Source organism: Mirounga leonina, unplaced genomic scaffold (assembly GCF_011800145.1).
Source record: "Mirounga leonina isolate KUSES-001 unplaced genomic scaffold, KU_Mleo_1.0 Mir_93, whole genome shotgun sequence".
Lineage (NCBI taxonomy): Eukaryota > Metazoa > Chordata > Mammalia > Carnivora > Phocidae > Mirounga > Mirounga leonina.
The window spans coordinates 49,099,097-49,124,488 of NW_023270854.1; the positions used below are offsets into that span (position 1 = coordinate 49,099,097).

Sequence of the window (25,392 nt, forward strand, 5' to 3'; positions counted from 1 at the left end):
AGAGTGAGATGATGAATGGTTGCACTGAAAAACTTTGTGGGGTTTTTTTTTTTTCAAGCTGTGCTCTTAGAAGTTGAAGAAAGCTGAAAACATACAAATATGAATATAATCTGAAGAAAATTTGAAAGGCTACTAAAGAAAATACAAAATATCTTTTGTATTGGTTTAAATTCTTTCTCAAAGTGAAGCAATGTATAAATAACTATAGAATAACCACAGAGTAAAGTACTCTCAAAAATAGGGAAGACGTATTTCCTTTTGTGTATTGAAAAACTAATAATAATTAGGAGAGGAGGTAACCTAGTTGTTGGTATTTTAGGGGTGGGAAGTGAATACTGAACACCTGCTATATATGCTGAGCACTGTTCTATTTCAGGCACTAGGAAAACATCAGTGATCAAACCAACAAAAGTTCTTTACCTTGCGGAGCTCATAGTCCAGTGGAATTGGGGAGTCCAAATCAATGGCATTTTATGATATTGTTATACCTCTTCGATGTAACTTTTTATTAATTTAAAAACGGGTAAAGTGAATTACTTTATTATTTTAAACCAACTTTTAAAGGATTTCTAGGGATGCCTGGGTGGCTCGGTCGGCTAAGCATTTGCCTTCAATTCAGGTCATGATACCAGGGTCCTGGGATTAAGTTCTGCTTCGGGCTCCTTGCTCAGCAGGGGGCCTGCTTCTCCCTCTGCCTGCTCTGCCTGCCACTCCCCCTGCTTGTGCTTTCTCTCTGTCTGACAAATAAATAAATAAATGAATAAAATCTTAAAAAAAAAAAAAAAGAATTTCTATGGGGCGCCTGGGTGGCTCAGTTGTTAAGTGGCTGCCTTCAGCTCAGGTCATGATCCCAGGGTCCTGGGATTGAGCCCCACATCTGGCTCCCTGCTCAGCGAGAAGCCTGCTTCTCCCTCCCCCACTCCCCCTGCTTGTGTTCCCTCTCTTGCTGTGTCTCTCTTTGTCAAATAAATAAAATCTTAAAAAAAAGAATTTCTATAAGGAGGTAATTTTATTAGTATTATTGATATTTCTTTTTAAAATTTATATTATCTATGATCTTGCTGTACTGTACTTAGATTTAACATACCTATAAACATTTTTATATCTTTTCCTAATCCTAATAGCTCCTATTTTGTGGTTATTGTTAAAAAAAGAAGAAAGAAAGAAAAAAATTGAAGTCTGTAGAACTTACTGTTCTCTTCTTCCCCTTTCCTCTTCCTACCCTTTCTTCACTTCCCACCCCTAAAATACCAAGAATACTTTTATTGTGAACTGACCTCTCTGACCTGCTAAGCTTTTAAAAATTATATAACAGTTATAATTCTTTTAAAATTTTTTTGACTCTCCAATTTTCTTTGGCAGAATTGTTTACCTTTTCCAAATAGTATTCTTTTGGTATTTTACCACTTACATGTCTATAAGCTACAATGGCAGTTAATCTTCACCATCTGTTCCTTGGTGGTGTGGGAGCAGTGTACAAAATAGCTTGATTTTTGGCAGAATTTCCATGAGCTTCCTGATCTTATTCACTCTTAATTTAGAGGCACAGACTATTAAGATTGTAAAATTACTTTTTTACTCACTTGAAATAGAATTGAAGAAATGACAGGCATGAGATTAGAGAAAGGAATTAAAGAAGGAATGAAAAGACCTAAATAACCTGCTATAGGTCACATTGCTAGTAAATGACAGTGTCAGGATTCAAATCTGTCTGACTCCAAAGCCTTAGATCTTCTGGAATACCATGTGCCATTTAAGTAATAGCATTCAGAATTATACAAAGTAGAATGTAGTGAATCAACATTCTTGGCAGTTAAATTTTGGGGAAAATAAAATGGTAACATTTGTTATATGTAACAGATACATTATTAATAATACTATGTTAAATATAATAATGTAATTTGCAAAACACTTTGCCATTCATGATCTCATTTGAGATAAGATATTGCCATTACCTAATCCACCTATAGCTGGTGGGAAAAGACACAAGATGATAACAGGAGTAACTGTCAGCTCATGTGGTAAGTTTTCCATTTATTTAAAAACAAACAAAATGCATTGTTTGTAAGCGCATATATGCTATTCCAGGTTCTGTGGATTAATTAAGTCTAGTGTCCTCTCTTTCAGAGTTGTACATTCTCATGGGAGAAATTATCAATGTAGGCTTCATGGATAAAGAATTGAGGGTCTAGCAAGTTTCAGGGTCATAAGAGTTTAGACTTTCCCAGTATTATGTTCGGGTCATGTTTTAAAAACAAACTTTAAGAAACTTATCTTTTTGTTTTGGTAAAGTATATATAACATAAAATTTACCATTTTAACCATTTTTAACTGTATAGCTCAGTGGCATTAAGCACCTTCACATTGTTGTGCAGCCATTACTACCATCCATCTCCAGAACATTCTTATCATCCCAAACTAAATTTGTTCACACATTAAACAATAACTCTCTGTTCTCCTTTAACCCCAGACCCCAGTAGCTACTATTCTACTTTCTGTCTCTATGAGTTTGTTCTGGTTACCTCAAATAAGTGTAATCATACAATATTTATCTTTTTGAGGTAGATGTATTTCATTTAGCTTGTCTTGAAGGTTCATCCATGTTATAGCACATATCAGAAATTTGTTCCATTTTAAGGCTGAATAATATTTCACTGCATATATACCACATTTTTCAAAAATCTGTTCACATATTGACAGACACTTGGAATGCTTGTACCTTTTAGCTATTGTGAATAATGCTTTTCTGATCACTGGTGTACAAATAAATGTTGGAGTCATTGCTTTCCATTGTTTTGAGTGAATTTTTGTATATGGTGTTAGGTAGAGTTTACATTCTTTTGCATGTGGATATCCAGTTTTCCTACTATCATTTGTTGAAAAAACTCCGTTTTCATTAAGTGGTCTTGCACCCTTCTCAAGTCACTTAACCACATATGTGAGGCTTTATTTCTGGGCTGTCTCTGATATACCATTGAGTTGTCTTTATGCAAGTACTACACTGTTTTGATTGCAATAAATTTGTAGTAGCCTTTGAAATCAGAAAGTGTGAATCTTTCAGCTTTCTGCTTTTCCGAGATTGTTTTGGCTGTTTGGGATCACTTGAGATTTCCGTATGAATTTTAAAGTGGGTTTTTCCATTGGGGTCTTGGTAATGATTGCATTGACTATGTTTCCAATGAGAATGCCTTTTGTTTCATATATGTGCCTAATTGCTCTGACTGGAATTTGTAATACTGTGTTGAATAGCAGTTGTGAGATGGAGTCCTTGTCTTGTTCTTGATCATAGCCGGAAAGCTTTCAGTCTTTCACTAGTTGAGTATGACATTGGCTGTGGGTTTTTTATTATGCCTTTTATCATGTCGAGGAAGTTCTCTTTTCCTTGTTGACTGAGTATTTTTATCATGAAAGGGTATTGAATTTTGTCAAATACTTTTCTGTGTTAATAGGGATGATCACATGGGTTTTCCTCCTAATTCTGGTAATATGATATATTACACTAATTGACTTTCATATGATGACCCACACTGGAATAAATCCCACTTGATCATAGCATGTAATCATTTAAATATGCTGCTACATTCAACTTGCTAGTATTTTCTTGAAGATTTTTGCATCTGGAGGTGTTGGGGTTTGGGGGGATGTGTGTGTGGTGTCTTGATCTGGCTTTGGTGTCTGAATAATTCTGGCCTCATGGAATGAATTTGTCTTCCTTCTATTTATTGGAAGAGTTTGAGAAGGATTGGCATTAAACCTCCTTCATATGTTTGGTAGAGTTCAACTGTGAAACAGTCTTTTCTTGGATTTTTTTTTTTTCTTTGTTGGGACATTTTTGATTATTGATTAAATCTCTTGTAGGTCTCTTCAGATTCTCTTTTTCAAATAAGTTTTGGTAGTTTGTGTGTTTCTAGGAACTTATTTAATCTAGGTTATCTAATATGTTGATGTACAATTGCTTGTAGTTTTTTCCTTTTAAAGATTTATTTTTTTTATTTTAGAGAGGAGAGAATGCAAGCGGGGGAGAAACGGAGGGGGAGAGGGAGAGAGAGAGAGAGAATCTCCAGCAGACCTCCCCCGCCCCCCCGCTTGAGCATGGAGCTTGATGCAGGGCTTGTTCTCATGACCCCAGCCAAAATCAAGAGTCAGACACTCAACTGACTGAGCCACTGAGGAGCCCCTGTAGTTTTTCCTTTTATTGTTTTTATTTGTAGAAAGTCGGTAGTTATATCCCTACTTTCATTTCTGATTTGTCCCCTCTTTTTCCCCTTAGTCTAGTAAAAGATTTGTCAATTTTGTTGATCTTTTTAAAGAACTAATTATTTCCCTCTCTCGCTGTGTCTTTCTCTGTCAAATAAATAAAATCTTTAAAAAAAAAGGGGAGGGGCGCCTGGGTGGCTCAGTCATTAAGTGTCTGCCTTCGGCTCAGGTCATGATCCCAGGGTCCTAGGATCGAGCCACACGTCGGGCTCCCTGCTCTGCGGGAAGCCTGCTTCTCCCTCTCCCTCTGCTTGTGTTCCCTCTCTCGCTGTGTCTCTCTCTGTCAAATAAATAAATAAAATCTTCAAAAAAAACCCCAAAACTAATTATTGGTTTTGTTAATTTCACTATTAATTTTCTATTCTGTATTTTATCTGTACTCTAATCTCTATTGTTTCTCTCCTTAACAGTAGCTCTGGGCTTAGTTTGCTCTTCTTTTTCTAGTTCCTTAGTATGTCAGCTGGGTTATTGATTTGAGATCTTTCTCTCTTTTTTTTTAATGCAGGCATTTACAACTAAAATTTTTCTGAGTACTGCTTTCATTGAATCCCCTAAGTTTTGGTTTTTGTTTTCATTTTCATTTGTCTCAAAGCATTTTCTCTAATCTCCCTTGTGATTTCTTCTTTGACTTATTGGTTTCTTTTAAGAGCATGTTGTTTTCACCACTTTGACATCGGCCAGAGCAACTTCTTACTAGAATACATCTCCAGAGGCAAGGGAAACAAAAGCAAAAATGAACTATTGGGACTTCATCAAGATAAAAACTTTATGCACATCGAATGAAACAATCAACAAAACTAAAAGGCAACTTTCAGAATGGGAGATGTTTGCAAATGACATGTCTGATAAAGTGTTAGTATCCAAAATCTATAAAGAACTTATCAAACTCAACACCCAAAAAAGAAATAATCTAGTTAAGAAATGGGCAGAAGACATGAATAGGCATTTTTCCAAAGAAGACATCGGATGGCTAACAGACACATGAAAAGATGCTCAGTATCACCATCATCAGGGAAATACAAATCAAAACTACAATGAGATACCACTTGACACCTGTCAGAATGGTAAAAATTAACAGCACACGAAACAACAGATATTGGTGAGGGTGTAGAGAAAGGGAAACCCTCTTATACTATCAGTGGGAATAATGCAAACTGGTGCAGCCACTCTGGAAAACAGTATGGAGGTTCCTCAAAAGGTTAAAAATAGAACTGTCCTATGATCCAGCAATTGCACTACTAGGTATTTACCCAAAATTTACAAAAATACTGATTCAAAGGGACACATGCACCCCGATGTTGATAGCATTATCAACAGTAGCCAAATTATGGGAACAGCCCAATGTTCATCAGCTGATGAATGGATAAAGAAGATGTGTGGTATATATATATGTAGTGGAATATTACTTAGCAAGAACAAAATCTTGCCATTTGCAATGACATAGATGGAGCTAGAGTGTATTATGCTAAGTGAAGTAAGTCAGATAAAGACAAATACCATACGGTTTAACTCATATGTGGAATTTAAGAAACAAAACAAAGAAAAATAGAGAGAACTATAGAGAACAAACAGATGCTTGCTGGAGCGGAGGTGGGTGGGGGGTGTTTAAATGGGTGATGGGCACTTGTGATGAGCACTGGGTGTTATATATAAGTGAATCACTAAATTCTACTTCTACAATTAATATTACACTATATGTTAACTAACTGGAATTTAAATAAAAACTTGAGACAAAGGAGTGTGTTATTTTCCAGGTATTTGTGAAACTTCCAATTTTCTTTCTATTATTGATATCTTGTTTTATTCCATCATGGGCTGGAGAAGATACTTTGTATGATTTCAGCCTCTTTAACTTTATTAAGTTGTTTTTTGGCCTAACATAAAGTTTGTCCTGGAGATTGTCTCATGTACAATATATGTATTCTGTTGGTGGTGGGTTGAGCTTTATATGTCTGTTACATCTAGTTGCTTTATGATATTTTCACATCCTGCATTTTCTTATTCATCTTTTGTTTAGATGTTCTGTTCATTTATTGAAGGTGGGTTATTGAAGACTCCAACCATTATTTTAGAACTATTTCTCCATTTATGTCATTTTTTATTATATATATTTTGGAGCTATGGTGTTCATGCATATATGTTTATAATTGTTCTGTCTTCTTGAGGAATTGACCCTTTTATCAATATCATCAATATGTCCTGTTTTTTGCTATTTTAATGGTCTTAAATGTCTATTTTGTCTGATACTAGTGTAGGTACCCCAGCTCTTTTTCCCATGGAATATCTTCTTTCATTCTTTAAATGTATTTATGTCTGTAGATCTAAAGTGAGTCTCTATATACTGCATTTAATTTGATCAATTTTATTAATCCATTCTTCCAGTCTCTACCTTTTAATTAGTGACTTTAATTCATTTAAATTTAAAGTGAATACTGTATGTAAAGACTTCTGCCATTGTTCTGTTTTCTGTATTTTTTCTTTCTGTTCCTCAGCTCCTGAGTTATTGCCACCTTTTTTGTTTACTGGATTATTTTATAGTGTACTGTTTTGATTCCCTCTTCAATTAGTTTTCTATATATTATTTAGTCATTTTCTTATAGTGATTACATTTAGTATTCTAAACTGATAACAATCTAGGTTGAATTGATACAATTTACTGTCAGAAGCATATGAAAACTGCTTCCAGGAATGCCTGGGTGGCTCAGTCGGTTAAGCATCTGCCTTTGGCTCAGGTCATCCCAGGTTCCTGGGATCGAGTTCTGCATTGGGCTCCTTGCTCAGTGGGAGCCTGCTTCTCCCTCTGCCTGCTCTGCCTGTCACTCACCCTGCTTGTGTTCGCTCTCTCTCTCTCTCACAAATAAATAAAATCTTAAAAAAAAAAAAGTTTCTCTACAAATCCATTTTCTTCCTTTATGTTGTTATTGTCACAAATTACATCTTTATATATTCTGTGCTCATTAACATAAATTTATAATTGTTTTATGCATATTTCTTTTAAGTCATATAGGGGGAAAAGTGGATTTATAAAGCAAAAATACATAATCTTGGCTCTTATATTTACCTGTGTAGTTACCTTTATTTCTTCACAAAGCTTTGAGTTAGTGTCTAGTGTCCTTTCATTTCAACCTTAAAAAACCCTAACAATTCTTGTAGTGTGACTAGCAACAGTCTCTAATCTTTCCTTTACCTGGGTAATCTCTTTAATTTTTCCTTCATTTTTGAAGAATGATTTTGCCGGATGTAGAATTCTTGCTGAACCGTTGTTTCAGCACTTCAAATACGTTGTTTCACTGCCTCTGGCCTTCAAAGTTTCTGCTTAGAAATAGGCTCTTAAGGAGAGCCTGGGTGGCTCAGTCAGTTAAGTATCTGACTCTTGATCTCAGTGCAGGTCTTGATCTCAGGGTCGTGAGTTCAAGCCCTGTGTTGGGCTCCATGCTGGGCGTGGATCCTATTTTATTAAAAAAAGAAATAGGCTTTTTTTTATTACTTATTTTTTAAATTTATTTTGCTTTTCTTTTCTTTTTTATTAACATGTATTATTTGTTTCAGGGGTACAAATCTGTGATTCATCAGTCTTACACAATTCACAGCGCTCACCATAGTACCTACCCTCCCCAGTGTCCATCACCCAGCCACCCCATCCCTCCCACCCCCTTTCACTTCAGAAACCTGCAGTTTGTTTCCTGGGATTAAGAGTCTCTTAGAGTTTGTCTCCCTCTCTGGTTTCATCTTGTTTCATTTTTCCCTCCCTTCCCCTATGATCCTCTGTCTTGTTTCTCAAATTCCTCTTATCAGTGAGATCATATGATACTTGTCTTTCTCTGATTGACTTATTTCGCTTAGCATAATACCCTCTGTTCCATCCACGTTGTTGCAAATGGCAAGATTTTTTTTTTTGATGGCTGCATAATATTCCATTGTATATGTATACACCACATCTTCTTTATCCATTCATCTGTTGATGGACATCTAGACTCTTTCCATAGTTTGGCTGTTGCAGCCACTCTGGAAAACAGTATGGAGGTTCCTCAAAAAGTTGAAAATAGAGCTACCCTATGACCCAGCAGTTGCACTACTGGGTATTTACCCCAAAGATACAAATGTACTGATCCGAAGGGGCACATGCACCCCAATGTTTATAGCAAGAACTAGGCTTTTAATCTTATCGATTCCTCGTATATGTATGACAAGTCACTTTTCTATTGCTTTCAAAATTATCTTTTTGTCTTTTCAAAGTTTATTATAACGTGTCATGGCGTGGATCTAAATTTTTCTTACTTGGAATTCATTGAGCTTCTTGGTTGTGTAGATTCATATGTTTCATCAGGTTGGTTAGTTTGGAGCCATTATTTCTTTAAATATTCTTTCTGCCCCTTACCCTACTTTCCTGGGACTTTCATACTGTGTATGTTGGTATGCATTATGGTGTCCCAAGAGTTTACGTTTTCATTCCGTTTTCTTTCTTTTCCTACGCTTGATAATATTAGTGGTCTTATTTAAATTCACTGGTTCCTCTGCCTGCTCAGATTTGCTGTTGAACCTTTTTAGTGCATTTGTAGTTTCAGCTATTGTACTTTTCAGTGCCAGAATTTCTATTTCGTTCCTTATTCTATCTCCTTATTGGTGTGTTGTATTTGTTAAGATACCATACTCCTGGTTTCCTTTAGTTCTTTGTCCGTAGTTTCCTTTAGCTCTCTGAGCACATTTAAGACTGTTTAAGGTCTGTTTAGAAAATCTAATGTCAGTGATATTTTCTGACATTTTCTTTATTCTCCATGAATAGTCCATACTTTTTCTGTTTCTTTACATGCTTTGTAATTTTTTTTTGAAAACCGGACATTTTGAACAGAATAGTGTAACTCTGGAAATCAGATTTCCCCCTTCCCAGGTTTGCTGTTGTTGCTTGTTATGGGCTTCAGTCATGCATTTGTTTAGTAACTCTTTCAAACTATTTTTACAAAATCTGTATTCCTTGTCATGTGTGATCACTGAAGTCTGTTTTCCATTATTATGTCATTGGTCAGCCAGTGACAATTCCCGAAATGCCAAAATTTAGTAGCTTCTTTCTTCATTAAACACTCCCCTGCTTGTTGTCGGTTTTTTCTTAGATTTCAGAGTTCTGAAAAAGTTGCTTCTGATAGTTTGTGCCAGCATAATGGCTACTTCGGTGAAAAGGTGGCTTCTTAGAGCTTCCTACTCTACCATTTTTTTTTTTTAATATCAGCTAGATTCCTTTTTATGGAACATGATTCCTGTATTACCAGTTATTTATGGAAAGGTAAATTTTTATAAGTGGATTACTCTATATATCAATGATAATTCTGTAAAGCTATCTTTATCCTTATTCTTATTTATTAGTTCTGACATGATTATGTGGTATTCTGTAAAACCTAAATGTCTTACTTTAAATGTAGACGAAGTATTATTTTTATAATTCGCCCAGGACTTCCCCTACTTGTATCTCAGAATTTAAACAGAATTTGTCTCATTTTAAAACTACTCTAAAATGGTATATAGTCTATAAAAAGACTAGATTCATCTGAAACAGCAGGAGAAAATTCACCAAACATGCTCTGTTTCCTTTTAAAATCGATCTTATATGATAATTTTAAAGTAGAGTTTTTTAGCCTGAACACTAGATCAGCTAAATCTTTTTTGTGTGGGCTGTTCTGAACTTTCTTGGATGTTTAGCAGTATCCCTGATCTTTACCCACTAGATACCAGTAGCACACCTCCCCCAGTTACGAGAGCCAAAAATGTATTCAATCATTGCCACATGTCCCCCAGGGGAGCAAAATTGTCTCAAAATTGAGAACCACTGTTTTAATAGAATTTATGCCAAGACCATAATTGATTTATTTGCTTCACAAGGAGAGACAACTTCCCCCCTCCTCCCCATCATTTTACAAATTAGGCAGTTAGTATTATTAGGAAGCTAGAACTGTCTAGTCAGGCAGTTCTCCTGGTCATTAAGAAAAGAGAACGGTGGAAAAGATCTTTTCTCATTCATTGTTAGTATTATAGCTTCTTTGGGTTAAATTGTTGTTTCATTCCCAAATTCATCAAATAATTCACTGTATCTGAGATGCACAACAATAGTCATTTCTTGTCTGGAAAACCCAGATGATTCAATAGAAAATCTATTCCTTTCTATAAGAGATTAATACCATGAAACCAGGTCAGTTATTTTTTGTTGCTCATCTTCATCTTTTTTTTTTTTGAGGCAATATGACATGATTGTATCTAAAATAATTATTAAATATTTTGTTGCTATTTTTGTTTTTTTTAACACTATATCTTTAAACTGAAACACATTTTTTCTAAATTTTGGATGACTCTCTGTAGCATATTCAAGCTTCAAAATAAGATACTAGTAGTATTACTCTCAAATGGTATTTTCTCCCGTATTATGAAGTTTTAAGCATTGCCATATATGGTTTTACTTAATTAAGTAAATATGAGCCTCACTCTCCATCAAGTTTATAACTCTTGAAAATTGTGTCCATGTTTTAAATCTCTGCCCTCTTTTCCTAACAGCCATTTCATAAATACCTCCCTGAGTCTTCGCTTAATGACTTGATTCAGGGAAGGTGGCTAGTCTGAAAATACAATTCAAAATACAGGGGCGCCTGGGTGGCTCAGTCGGTTAAGCGACTGCCTTCGGCTCAGGTCATGATCCCGGAGTCCTGGGATCGAGTCCCACATCGGGCTCCCTGCTCTGCAGGGAGCCTGCTTCTCCCTCTCCCACTCCCCCTGCTTGTGTTCCCTCTCTCGCTGTGTCTCTCTCTGTCAAATAAATAAATAAAATCTTTAAAAAAAAAATACATTGCTCCTTGTGACTTAATATTATAAAGATATTGAGCTGGGGGAGTGAATATAAACCATCTAGATTTTAGATGAATAAATATATTTCAATACCAAATTGTTCTATCCAGGGCTGTGAAGACATAAGCTTGATTTCTAGTTTGATATACAGCAGATTAACAAACAAAATATTGTATTTGAAACCAATCACCTTTGAATCTTTGAGTACAATTTAGTATGCTATGGTTTCTGAAAAGTCTTTTCTGTAGTCCTAACTGCTTTTGCATATTTTATATGATATATTCTAAAACAGACCTTAATACTTGTAATATTCAAATTAAACTTGAAGTATAGATGATAATTATAGGTGATTTTGAAGGTGGTGTTTCATAGAATTATAATGGTCAATATCAGTTGATTAATAATCCTAATAAAATTGACTAAAATAGGATTCAACCCATTTGGAATCTGTAGTTTGCAACTTACTTATATATAAGAAACATTTAGTAGTTTGTATGGAATCTTTGCTTTATTTTCATATTAAATTTGAAGCAACTACTAATTTTGTTTCCATTTTTAGCTGTAGCACCAGTTGTACCGGATTTAAGTAGTGACATCGATACAAGTAATTTTGATGACTTGGAAGAAGATAAAGGAGATGAAGAAACATTCCCCATACCTAAAGCTTTTGTTGGCAATCAGTTACCTTTTGTAGGATTTACGTATTATAGCAATCGTAGGTGAGTATGTTAAGTGTTGATTTTAGGGGTGGGTAATAATTTTGTTATGGTCTGTTATTTTCTTAGGGGTATCTAAAAATCCCTTCGAGAACATTTTTTTTTTTTTTAAGATTTTATTTATTTATTTGAGACAGAGAGAATGAGAGACAGAGATCATGAGAGGGAGGAGGGTCAGAGGGAGAAGCAGACTCCCTGCCGAGCAGGGAGCCCGATGCGGGACTCGATCCTGGGACTCCAGGATCATGACCTGAGCCGAAGGCAGTTGCTTAACCAACTGAGCCACCCAGGCGCCCGAGAACATTTAATGGTATATTAAGAGATATCTTAATATGCCATTTTTCAGTGATGCATGGTATTTGTGTTATTCCATATTTCATTTCTTTTAGACTCATCCATGATCAAGATACTGTGTTTCAGAAATTGTTTGCTGAGGGATGCACTATATGTGTTCAAGTTACAGCAATTAATAAATTAAAAGATTCTATCAATACTAATATTTTGGTTAATCTCATTACCCAAAGAGCTCTGGTTTTATAATACATTTTGGAAGAACAAAGAGTTTTCTAGCATTACCATCATTATATTGATGTTACAAAGGCCTATAACTTTTAGTAATGCAAAAATTAAGTGATTCCTCACCAAAAATCACTAAATGAGTTTACCATGTCTTACATCATGTAAGATCTTGTGACCTTGGGCAAATAACTTTAACCTTTTATGCCTCCATTTCCTCAAAAATAGGGATGATGATGATAATAATACTTGTCTCATAGGATTTTTGTAAGGGTTAATTAAATCAAAACAGTAGGACATTTAGAACATTAGCACTCAGTTAATGTTAGTTGTTATTAGTATGAGCTAATGTTAGCTTTAGTCTTCAAAAGACGAGATGTAAATAAAACGTTTAACATTATTTCAGTATGCTGAGCATTCATTCATTCATTCATTCATTCAACAAACATGTTTGCCAACTTATTTTTTGTCAGATAGATACTAAGCACCAAGGTGCAGGGAGAAAGATGAATAAAATATGGTTAGTACCTTCTTTTAAGATGTTCGTATCCTAGTGAGGAAATGGATATATTTTAAAGTGAAGCATTTTGTCATTATAGTCAAAACTTTTTTATAAGAGCCTATTCAGGTCAAGTTTAGAAAACAGGAATGCAATTTAATCCTGCCTTAGGAAATTTCTCCAATAATCCAGCTGTAAGACAGTACTGAATATTTTTTGTTGCAACAAATACTACAAGTAATACTTGACTATTGACTTTTAGTAAAGTCCAGTATTTTAATCCTTCCCCCCCCCAACACCCAGGAATATAATATTGTAGGTATTTTATATTGAAGTACACCGACAAGTTTCAAAGTGGTTTTTGCTAAAAAAATCTTTCCTTCCTTCCTTCTCTCCTTCCTTCCTTCCTTCTCTCCTTCCTTCCTTCCTTCCTTCCTATTTTTATCAGTTATTCCCTGGCTTGGTTTCTGAAGCACTTGAAATGTTGATATAAACAACTCACAATGTTTTTGGATTTTCTGTAGTTCATAGCAGTTAATGACTTTATTTAGGTTTATCTATACAAAAGTAATCTTGAATTAAACATATATACTATTTGTAGTACATTGTCTTGTACTTGATTATGTTCTCTGGTTTTTCCTTGAATCTATATGGTGCATATCCCAAACTAATTTCTAAGTTTCTCAAAAGTAGAAATTGCACTCTATTCTTCAGTACCACTGTCTTACTGAATAACATAGTGTTGTTTAGTAATTGCCTATTACGTGAATGGTTGAAGGTATGGTTGATCTTCAAGAATCAGCAAAATACGGATTGGTTTTATGATAATATGTAAGTATAATTTTGAGTTACTGGATGAAATAGAAAACTTCTGAAATTCTTGCTCCTGAAATCCAAACATACCTTCAATTACTAAGGTTAGAGATCTTTATTGCTGAAATACAGCTAAATGAAGAATGATTTTTAACAGTTTAAAGGTTAAACTTCTGGCTACATTTATAATAATCTAAAACCTCTCATAAAAAGTTACCTAAATTGGGGCGCCTGGGTGGCTCAGTCATTAAGCGTCTGCCTTCGGCTCAGGTCATGATCCCAGGGTCCTGGGATCGAGCCCCACATCGGGCTCCCTGCTTGGCGGAGAGCCTGCTTCTCCCTCTCCCACTCCCCCTGCTTGTGTTCCCTCTCTCACTGTCTCTCTCTCTCTGTCAAATAAATAAATAAAATCTTAAAAAAAAAAGTTACCTAAATGACCAGATTCTATATGAAAGCAGCAATATAATATATAAAATAACTTTGAAAGAAAAAAGAGGACAAAAAGTGGAAGAATGAATGGATATGTACAAGTGGTGTCCTTATATTTCCAATGCTGCATTCAGAGAAAGTCATATTATTAACTTTGCAGAGGCCAAATATTAACTTCAATTTATATAGCGTATTACAATTTAGAAGATATCTTAGGGATCAAATGGTCTGTTTTCCTATCTAATTCAGATTCCACTGGCATTGCTATATGCTTTTCTTTACATTACATGATGTGGAATCAATCTCACACTGAATTTCTGAGACATTCAGTAGTTAATGGAATGAAGATGTACTAAATCTAGAATTTGTCATTTGTTATATGGAACGTTTTCTCTACAAACCTGTTACTTAGTGCCTGTTACTGCCTCCTGATTATTTGATTCTCTAGTTGATCTGAATAATTTCCCAAGGAAAATATAAAAAGTGACATATTTTCCTGTTTTTGTTTTGTTTTGTTTCAGAGCACTGTTATATGTGTTTAATGGTACTTAAAGGAACTTCTGTTTTTTCACTATTAATAAAAATGTAATGACTTCATACGTAACGAATATGTAGCTGATGACAGCTGCCCTATAACAGCTATGAAGTGTGTAGTAGCTATTTGATACCTTTTTGAGGGTGTTCTTCTGATGAACCAAGGTGGTGACTGTAGTGGTGGCGATGGTGGCAGTATTAATAGTGGTGGTTGTAGCTTGTTAAAGGCAGTAGCAGAAGCGGTAGCAGAGGCAGCCATAGTACCTTACCTTCCTCTGACATTTGAGAGCTTAGGAAATTTTTTTCATATGGTCTGTTTAGATGTGTTTGATAATCTCATGATTCCTAAAGGTCACTACTATCTTATGTGTAATTGTAACTTTATACTGACTTTAAAGAAAGAACCCTGTAAGCCTTGGAGTCTCAAAAGATTAGCAGGCATCACCTCACCAGAACTTTAGGTTATGTTAACTCAACCACTTAAGGCAAAAACTCTTTTTTGCCCAGAAAGGCAATGTCATTTTGGCTGAAGAATAATTGGGGCAGAGAGAGAAGTTGTGCTCGTGTCTTTACAAGTCAACACTTCCTTATCCCCAGTCCCTAATCCAAAAATCTCTAAAAACTGGGGCGCCTGGGTCGCTCAGTCAGTTAAGTGTCTGACTCTTGATTTCAGCTCAGGTCATGATCTCAGGGTTGTGAGTTCAGGCCCCGTGTTGGGCTCCATGCTGGGCATGGAGCCTACTTAAAAAAATAAAAATAAAAAAATAAAACCATAAAGCTCTAAAAACTGAAAGCATTTTTCACTAAAATTTGTTTGGTGGCAAAAGCTGCCATAACGTGCTCTCATGGCTAAAAACCTAATCTGAACTAACTTGAGGCTATTTATGGTTTTTATTTATCCTACTTGGTATGAATATTCATATGTTTTGCTGCAGGAATAGTAAGGTATGATTACAGAGTGCTGCTTCTGACCTAACGGGGTTTTATTTAACATATGTATCACTTTTGTACTATGTTTCTAAAATAAAGAATTATGAACTTGCACTCAATTTTTAAAAAGCATAGCAAGTACAATACTGAACAAAAAAAATAAGCATGTAGTATATATTACAGGTTGTTATTGAATATTGAAGAGTCTTTTGTTTTTTTTTTACCTTTAAAAACTCTTTTCCTCTCAGATACTTATCTTCAGCAAATCCTAATGATAACCGAAGTAGCCCCAATGTGGATAAGAGCTTGGTAGGTATTTTCTTATTATTTTTTAAAAAGTTGTTTTATGGATGGTGTATTTTGTATACATGATATTAAGTAAACATGTGTTGCATCTGAATGTGTAGTTAGTGAACTTGAATTTTGATAACACTTTTTACTTACTGTCTCCTTCTAACTTGATTTCTTGCCTGAATATCAAGTGGAGTATTTTATGTGGAGGTAATTAGTAAACTATAAATTGCTACACATATTGACAGTGGCAGTCTTTCTGATCTTTGGAATTAGGCATTTATGATACATCAGTTTGTCAGTAAGGGTCTTGACAGGAAAACAGATAACACATTCAGAAGACTTAACTAAAGAGAGTTTTGTGTGTGTGATAAAATGTACATAACATAAAATTTAATTTTTAAGTGTACAGTTCAGTGTCATTAATCACCTTCACATTGTTATGTAACTACCACCATCTGTCTCCAGAACTTTTTCTTCATCCCAGACTAAAACTTTGTGCACATTAAACTCTCTATTCTACTCCCTGCAACTCTGAGTAACCACTATCTTACTTTCTCTGTCTCTATGAATTTGACTGTGCTAGGTACCTAATGTAAGTGGAATCATACAATTTTGACTTTTTGTGATTGACTTATTTCACTTAGCCATAATATCCTCAGGTTTTATTCATGTTGTAACGTGTATCAGAATCTGATTCCTTTTTAAGACTGAATATTCTAGTCTATGAATATATCACATTTTGTTCATTCATTAAGAGAGTTTAGTGAAAGGGCTATTTACAGTGCTATGAGCAGGGTCAAGGGGAGCAATAAATAAAGGGTGCAAAAGCACCCGTTGATTAACAACAGGGGGGAAGCTATTGTCCCCAGTCTGAAGGGACAAAGAGAGACAAGTATTGTTACCACAGCTCAGAAAAGCCTTACCATCATCAAAGAGGAACAGAATATAGAACACGGTCAGCACCACAGTATGGCAATAAAAGGGTGGGGAGAATAGTACTTTGTTTCTCCCACCTTCTGATTCCTGCTGGTGTCTCCCATATGTTAAAACGAACCCTAAAATCACAGGACAATAGAATCCAGGTAATGCAATCTGTAGATTGCAAGGCAAAAGTAGGGCAGAGGATGGATTTCATGGCTAGAAAGGGGAGGGAGCAAATGGAAGAATAAACAGTACAGTCAGCATCATCTAATTTGTCCACTGAAAATTACTGTTATAAGTAAATATTAGAGACAGGAGGCCTTTTTATTGTCCATATAGCTCATGTTCATGAGACAGGGGTTAAAAAAAAAAATCTTACTTAGACTTCAGAAGGTCCTTTTGGGTTGACCAGGACTTTTCTTAAAAATATTAGACGTAATTGGGGTGCTTGGCTGGCTCAGTTGGTAGAGTGTGAGACTCTCTATCTCAGGGTTGTGAGTTCAAGCCCTATGTTGGGCATAGAGCTTACTTTAAAAAATACTAGAAACAATTATTTGGCCGTCGTTGGAGCATTCTTTGAACTCTTGTACTGTAGCCTACAACATATTAGGGGGAGGGGAATAGGTAGCAATCATTTGTTAAAAGCTGATGTAATTCTTTCTCCTTGATACATTTATTCTTAAATTAAGAGAACATGCAATGTGAAGGGAGAGTGGAAAAAAGGAGAATGGACTGTGTGAGGACTTGTTAGCTGTTCTGACCATCTCTCTTTTAAATTCTCATCTCACCAGAGCTGTTTCCCAAGTTACATAGTTAACGGGCTCAGAAATCTTGAGAACCTTTGACCTAGGGAAGGTGACGATAAGGAGCTACTATAACCCACCTCCCACTGTATTACTTATCTGTAGGATTAGTGGTACATAGGACTTTAAAAAATATTTAGTGGAATCATGTTTTCTTTGGGCTGATCTCGTTCAGTGGTGATTGCCAGAAGTTCCTTTCACTGGCTGCTGCTACCTTTTATCTTTTCTCCAGGAAGATCACAGGGCGAGTAGACAACTTTGGTGTCTCCACTGTTTCTGTTAACGTAGAGATAAATAGAAAAGTCGACAAATTTAATTTTCAACTCTTCCTTTAAAGCCTTCCAGCAAAGATGCTAATGAACAGCTTTGCAATTGACAAATAGAATGAATAAATTTCATTCCTATCTTAATTTTCTTTTTTGCTGCAAATGACACTGATTAATCCCTCCTCCTTGGAACTTCCATAACTCTTTCATGTTCCCATTATTTCCTTCTGTTTTCTTCCCACCGCTTTAGATTTTATTTTCAATCCTTTGTGCAGGATCTCTTCCCCTTCTTCCCTCCCTCCCTCCCCTTTAGTTGTTAAATGTTTCTCAAGATGATTCTGATCTTTGCTTTCTGCTCATTTTCTATAGGTAATCTTGTTTATGTGCAGCTTGTTCCTCTAAATTCCAGACCTGCATCTCTCCTCTCTCTCTCTCTGACTGGATTTCTCTTCTTGTGCTTCTCAGTTCTTAACCTAGGCCAGAGCTAAATTCATAGTTCTCCTCTCTCCATCCCCTCCCCAGCAGTTCTTACTGTGTTCCCTATCTTTTGTATGGTAATCTGTTGCTCTCTTCTTTCTTTTTCCTTCCTGCCTGCCTGCCTTCCTTTTCTTTCTGCCTTTCTTTTTTTCTTATGTTGATTTTTTTTTAATAATCCTACTTTGGTCTTTCAAATTTTTGTATTATTGAAGTATAGTTGACATACAACGGTACATTAGTTCTAGGTATACAACATAATGACTTGACAATTCTATACATTACTCGATGCTCACTACAATAAGCGTAGTTACCAACTGTCACCATACATTGTTATTATAATGTTATTGACTATATTCCCTGTGCTGTACTTTATCATCTCTTATTTCTAATCAGTTGTTAGGTTATAAATTCTACCTTCTGACTGACACAGTTATCCATTTCCTCCTCTTTGTTCCTGTAGCCTCTGCCTCATATCAAACCTATATACTCTTTTGCCTGAACTGTCTCAAAAGCCTGTTAACTGGTTACTTTGATTAGAATTTGTCTACCCTCTACTCTGCTCACCTAACTGTTACTGAAGTGATGTACTATGTTGTTTCCTTTTTAAAATGCTTATAGGTTGGAGCACCTGGGTGGCTCAGTCGTTAAGCATCTGCCTTCGGCTCAGGTCATGATCCCAGGGCCCTGGGATCGAGCCCCGCATCGGGCTCCCTGCTCTGCAGGAAGCCTGCTTCTCCCTCTCCCTCTCCCACTCCCCCTGCTTGTGTTCTCTCTCTCGCTGTGTCTCTCTCTGTCAAATAAATAAATAAAATCTTTAAAAAAATAAAATAAAATGCTTATAGGTTAAAGTCCCTAACTACAATTTTTGCATACAAAAATCATGGTCTCACTCACCTTTTCAGATTTTATGAGACTCATTCTCTCTATTACGTTCTGTGCTCTTGATTTCTTCCCATTTACAAAATATATCATGTTTTCTTCTGCTTCTCTACTTTTGAACTCATTCATTCTGGCTAAAATGCATCTTTTCTACCACCTTCTCCACTTAGTAAATATCTTCATCTTGTAGGTCCAATCTCAAACATTACATTTTCCTGGCAGAATTCCCTTCTTCAGGACACCTCATATATAACCTTATCATCACCACATTATATTCTAATATTTGTGTGTATGTCTTTGGATTATTGTATGTTCTATTCCTCCTATTTCTATTCCTCTATGCCCCTCTATTTAATTCTTAGCTTCACGAGCACAGGGACCAAATCTTCTTAATTTTTTATATTACTAATGCCTACTATAGTGCCTGACACATTTCTAGGTGTTGAGAAAATGCTTATTAAGTTAATAGTAATTTCAGATAGAAAGAAAAAGGATAAGATTGAACCAGGTAACTCCCTCTTGAACAGATGTAGAATGGTAACATAAACTTGTTATTTTTAAGTTCTCTATGAACATTCTTAGTAGGATGAGTTTTGTTTTGTTTTGTTTTTAATTAAAGCAGGAAAATTTGCAAAAAACAATTTATAAGCTGGAAGAACAGCTGCATAATGAAATGCAATTAAAAGATGAAATGGAGCAGAAGTGCAGGTGAGAGTGTACTTTATATGTTTTTAACATTAAAAATTGTATAGCACATACTTATTTAAAAATTTGCCCTCTATAAAACACTTGAAAAGTAATTGGAAATGAGGTGGAGATACAAAGGTTGCTGCTTATACACATTCAATGAAGAACGTCTTGGCTAGAATTGGAAAGTAATATTCATGTTGGCGTTAGTTATAGACATATTGTCCTCAGAATATTTAAAGTGCATTTGCTTCTGGCAGTCTTTATTAAAAAACTATAATGCTGATTCACTTAATGCCTGATTTATTACTTTTCTCTGCCATTTTAATTAGCTGACTGAAAGGGCAAATTAGTTTACATTAAATAAAGTGCTTTCTAGGGTCACCTGGGTGGCTCAGTTGTTAAGCATCTGTCTTCGGCTCGGGTCATGGTCCCAAGGTCCTGGGATCGAGCCCCACATCGGGCTCCCTGTTCAGCAGGAAGCCTGCTTCTCCCTCTCCCACTCCCCCTCTCTAGCTGTGTCTCTGTCTGTCAGATAAATAAAATCTTTAAATAAGGTGCTTTCTAAAATGTAAATGTTATTAAATGTTAAAATTCATTAAATCTAATAAGAATCTGTATATTTATGAAATATATAATCAAAATTATTTGAAATAACCTAGCACAATGTTGAGTTATTTATTAACTACAAACAACTTTTATATTTTTGTGGGTGGTATTACAGAGGTAATGCAGAGATTAAGTATTCAACAAATGGAATTGGGAAAACTGGCAATTTTGTGATTGGGCCAAGGAGGAAACAAGTAAAAGTCTCATTTCATACCATTCCTGATAGATTAAATACTTAAGTATCTAATACAAACTTTTCTCAGAAAAACACATATAAGCAAATTTCTAGAATTTCTAAGTATGAAATACAGAAATAAGTGGAAGAAATGGAAATAAATATGTTGAGAAGTTTCTTCATCCAAAATTAAACTAGTGATAGTGGCAGTGTAGGGTATCGATTCGAGGAAGAAGTAGGAATGGTCAAAGTGGCCTGTAATGGTAGGAGAGTGTTGGGGAGAGAAGGGAAGCCTGAGATGGGGGGTGGTAAGGTTGACAGAATCTAGGTCTTAGAGGACTTTGTTTTTGACAAGCTAAGGAATTTGGAATGTATCCCAAAGATGATGGAAAAACCTTGAAAGTTATTAAACTAAGTAAACTGATAACATTTTCTTTTTAAAAAGAACTCTGGTTAGTTGGCAGCACTTCACATTTATTCAACTTAATGGAAATGAAGGAGGAAGATGAGTCAAGGATGATTCCTAGGTTATGTCCTTTCTTAGGGATACCTAGAGTAAAAACAAACTGGTATTATGGGTAAGGGTGTGGAGCAGAGGGAATAACATTTTGGGCATGCTGAGTGAGGTATTTGAAGCATCCATGTAAAACGTTGTACATGCAGATTTGAAGTTTAGGGTTGTGTTCAGAGCCAAAGAAAACAAATTGTGATGGAGATAATAAATACACTTTCAATTTATCTCAACTTTTTGACTAGGTTGTTCCATGATACATTTCCTCCCAGTTATATATGCCACCTTGCCATTCATTATTTAATCTTGTATAAAGTTTAAATAGCTAATTTTTGTTTATTATCAAGTATTGCATGAGTGATTCAGGGATCCTTAACCTGGAATCCATAGACCTCCTCCAGAGGGTGCATGGATGGAATTCAGGGTTCTTAAACTTGGATGAGAAAAAGTGAGTGTTTTCCATAACGTATAACGAAAATTCAGCATTTCCTTCCACTATGAACAAAAGCAATAATCTACATTTATTAGCAGTAGCTGTGAATTTTTTATTACTGATACCATAAATATTTTCATGTATTTTGGTTGTTATCTCTAAATATCATTTGTGCTCATCACTACTTTGAAATTACTACCGCTAGATCTTGTGGTTTAATGAGTTAATAAAGAAACACACATATTACTGAAACATACATTTTATTTATTTATTTATTCATTCATTCATTTATTTAAAGGAGAGAGAGCCTATGTGCGAGTGTGGGGGGTGGGGGTGGTCTTAAACAGGCTCCATGCCTAGTGCAGAGCCTGACACAGGGCTCAACCTCACAACCTTGAGATCATGACCTGAGGCAAAATCAAAAGTCAGATGCTTAACCAACTGAGCTACCCAGTTGCCCCCATACATTTTTAAAATTTAAGACTGAATTTTAATATATTTTTGGCTTGTTTTTAATCCTATATTTTATTTTACGTTTTAAAATATATTATTCTGAGAAAAGGCCATAGGCTTCACCAGACTGCCAAAGGAATCCACAGCACCAAAGATGTTAAGACATCTTAGTTAAATGGGAAAGTAAGGAATGTGGTGTTCCACCACTGGGCAATAAAAAATAAACATATTTCTAATCTATACTGCTTTTGTTTTTACAGAACTTCAAACATAAAACTAGACAAGATAATGAAAGAATTGGATGAAGAGGTACTTTTTGTTTTCTAATCAGAAGTTTCCTTTTTTGAGAGTTTTTTCTTTTTTCAGATTGTTTTGTTTTCTAAGAAAATTGCATTTAAACTTTATAGGTTGAAATAGAGAGTCAAAGAACTGTGATGAAGGCCTTACTTAGGAACTGCAGGTTTAAATGATACAGATTAGATTAGATTTTAGTTTCCTTTGTATATGTACTTTTATTCTAGAACCATGTTGAAATTTTAGTACATAAATTTCATTTCAGTGGTTCTTAACATTTGAGAAAGGAGCAAGAGAATCAAATGGGATCTGGAACTACAGCAGAAAAAGACAAATAGGAAAGAGGAAAGAGTACAATTTTAAATTGTAAAAAAAATCCTTTTTAAAAGGACTGACATTAACATAATGTTATGTGATGAAATGGGAAATGTATTGATTTTAGAATTACTCATGTTTTCCATGGTGACCTAGCAAGAAGTTTTTTGTTTTGTTTTTTTAAAGATTTTATTTATTTATTTGACAGAGAGAGACACAATGAGAGACGGAACACAAGCAGGGGGAGTGGGAGAGGGAGAAGCAGGCTTCCCATGGAGCAGGGAGCCTGATGTGGGGCTCGATCCCAGAACTCTGGGATCGTGACCTGAGCCGAAGGCAGATGCTTAACGACTGAGCCACCCAGGCACCCCACAGGAAGTTTTTACTAGGGAAACATATCATGATTCAGATGTTTGTTTGCAAATATATAATACATTGTCTTCCTTTTGATCAGCTTATACTGTCTTTCCACTATGTGTATGAAGAGTACCCTGAAAAGAAATATACTTTCTATAGCCTTATTGATTTCTTCCTTTTTTTTTTTTTTTTAGATTTAGTCTTTCTAGTGGTTTTTGTGCTGTCTTAATTTTCTCTGTTCTTAAGGAATAGTATTTGTCAATGTCTTGTTTTTTGTTTTTTTCATTTGTAGCTTTGGATATGCATATACATAAAATACATACAAATACATACATACATACACATGTAATACAAATATGTGTATTTCACCAACTTGCGATTGGTCAGTGTGTACTTAGCACTACTTATTTAGCTCAAAGTATGTAAGAAATCCATTTTGCAAATCCTCAGCTTTGGATATTTCATTTCTAAAAAACAGATAAAATTCTGGTATGCTAGATTAAAGTTAAGATCAATCCACTAAGAAGACGTAGCATTCATAAATTTGTATCCACCAAATAGCAGAGCTACAAAATATGTGAAATAAAAGCTGATAAAACTGAAAAGATAGACAAATCCACAATTACTGTTAGAGACTCCACTATCACTCTATAGACAGAAAATCTGCAAATATACAGAAGAACTCAACCACACCATCAACCAACAAGATTTTTTTTTTTTTTTTAAAGATTTTATTTATTTATTTGACAGAATGAGAGAGAGAGCACATGAGAGGGGGGAGGGTCAGAGGGAGAAGCAGACTCCCTGCCGAGCAGGGAGCCCGATGCGGGACTCGATCCCAGGACCCTGGGATCATGACCTGAGCCGAAGGCAGTCGCTTAACCAACTGAGCCACCCAGGCGCCCCCAACAAGATTTTTTTAACAGTTCTAGAACCCTGCACCCAACAACAGTAAAATACACATTCTTTTCAAGCACTCAAAGAATACATACCAACATAGAGCACATCCTGAACAAACTTCTACAAATTAAAAAAAAAATTTAAATCATAGAGTGTGTTCTCTGACCAAAATGTAATCAAACTAGAATGACTAACAGATATAGGGCAAATCTGCAAACATATGGAAACTAAACAACACAGTTCTAAATAATCCATAGGTCAAAGAGTAAGTCTTAAGGGGAGTGAAAGAATATGTTGGAATGTTAATTATGTCTCATAAAGTTTTTTTTTTAAGATTTATTTGTTTATTAGAGAAAGCATGAGCAGGAGGAGGGGCAGAAGGAGAGGGAGAGAAGCAGACTGAGCCACCCAGGTGCCCCCTCATAAAGTTATGTTAAAGAGTTATGGCTTATAAAAAGAATGAAATCTTGCCATTTGCAACACCATACATGGTCTCAGAGGGTTTTTATGCTAAGTGAAATAAGGCAGACAGAGAAAGACAGATACTATATAATTTCACTTGTATGTGGAATCTAGAAAACAAAACAAAAAAACAGACTCTTAAATACAGAGAACAAACTGATGGTTGCTGGAGATATGGGTGAAGTAGTAGGTGAAGAGGATTAAGAGGTACAAACTTCCAGTTATAAAATAAATAAATCATGAAGATAAAATGTATGGCATAGGGAATATAGCCAGTAATATTGTAATAATGTGTATGGTGACTACACTTACATTGAGAACTGTCAAATTGCTGTGTTGTACACCTGAAACTAACATAACATTGTGTGTCAACTATACCTCAATAATAAAATAAGTTATGGTTCTTCATCTTTAAAAAAATACTTGAACAATAAAAATAAAACATCAAAATTTGTGGGATGCAGCTGACATAGAGTCCCTACAGATAATCAAAAGGATTATAAAGGAATACTACAAACAATCCTAAACATGTAAGTGTGAAATTTAGGTAAAATGGACTAGTTCCTCCAAAAGTACAAACTACCACAACTCAGACAATGTGAAATAGATTATTTGAATAGCCCTATATAACTATTGAAGTGAATTCATAATTTAAAAGTTTCCCAAAAAGTAGGGGTGCCTGGGTGGCTCAGTGGTTAAGCAGCCAACTCTTGGTTTTGGCTTATGTCATAAACTCATCATGGGTTGTGGGATTGAGCTTCACGTGGGGCTCTATGCTCAGTGGGGAGTCTGCTTGAAGATTCTCTCCTTCTGCCTCTCCCCCTACCAGGTCGCACGTGTGCACGCTCTTTCTCTCTCTCTCTCTCAAATAAGTCTTTAAAAAAAAATAAAAATAAAAAAGTTTCCCCAAAACTAATCTCCAGAACCAGGTGGTGTTATTAGAGAGTTTGACCAAATGTTTTAAGGAGAATTAATACCATTTCTACACTATCTGTTCCAGGATATATAAAAGAAGGGAACACTCCCCAGTGAGTTTT

The 25,392-nt window shown here is 35.4% G+C and overlaps 1 protein-coding gene across 5 annotated transcripts in view; it reads left to right on the forward strand.

Annotated features, from left to right (window-relative positions):
* ROCK1 (Rho associated coiled-coil containing protein kinase 1) overlaps positions 1–25,392 on the forward strand; it is a 152,550-nt gene that overhangs the window by 65,420 nt on the left and 61,738 nt on the right. For 2 of the 5 annotated variants that reach the window (XM_034995979.1, XM_034995980.1), the window contains exons 10-13: positions 11,642–11,801; positions 15,768–15,828; positions 19,779–19,867; positions 22,288–22,336. In XM_034995979.1, coding sequence (XP_034851870.1) covers positions 11,642–11,801; positions 15,768–15,828; positions 19,779–19,867; positions 22,288–22,336 — 359 coding nt within the window. The remainder of the gene's footprint in view (positions 1–11,641; positions 11,802–15,767; positions 15,829–19,778; positions 19,868–22,287; positions 22,337–25,392) is intronic. The other 3 variants (XM_034995981.1, XM_034995982.1, XM_034995983.1) reach the window with 3 other exon arrangements.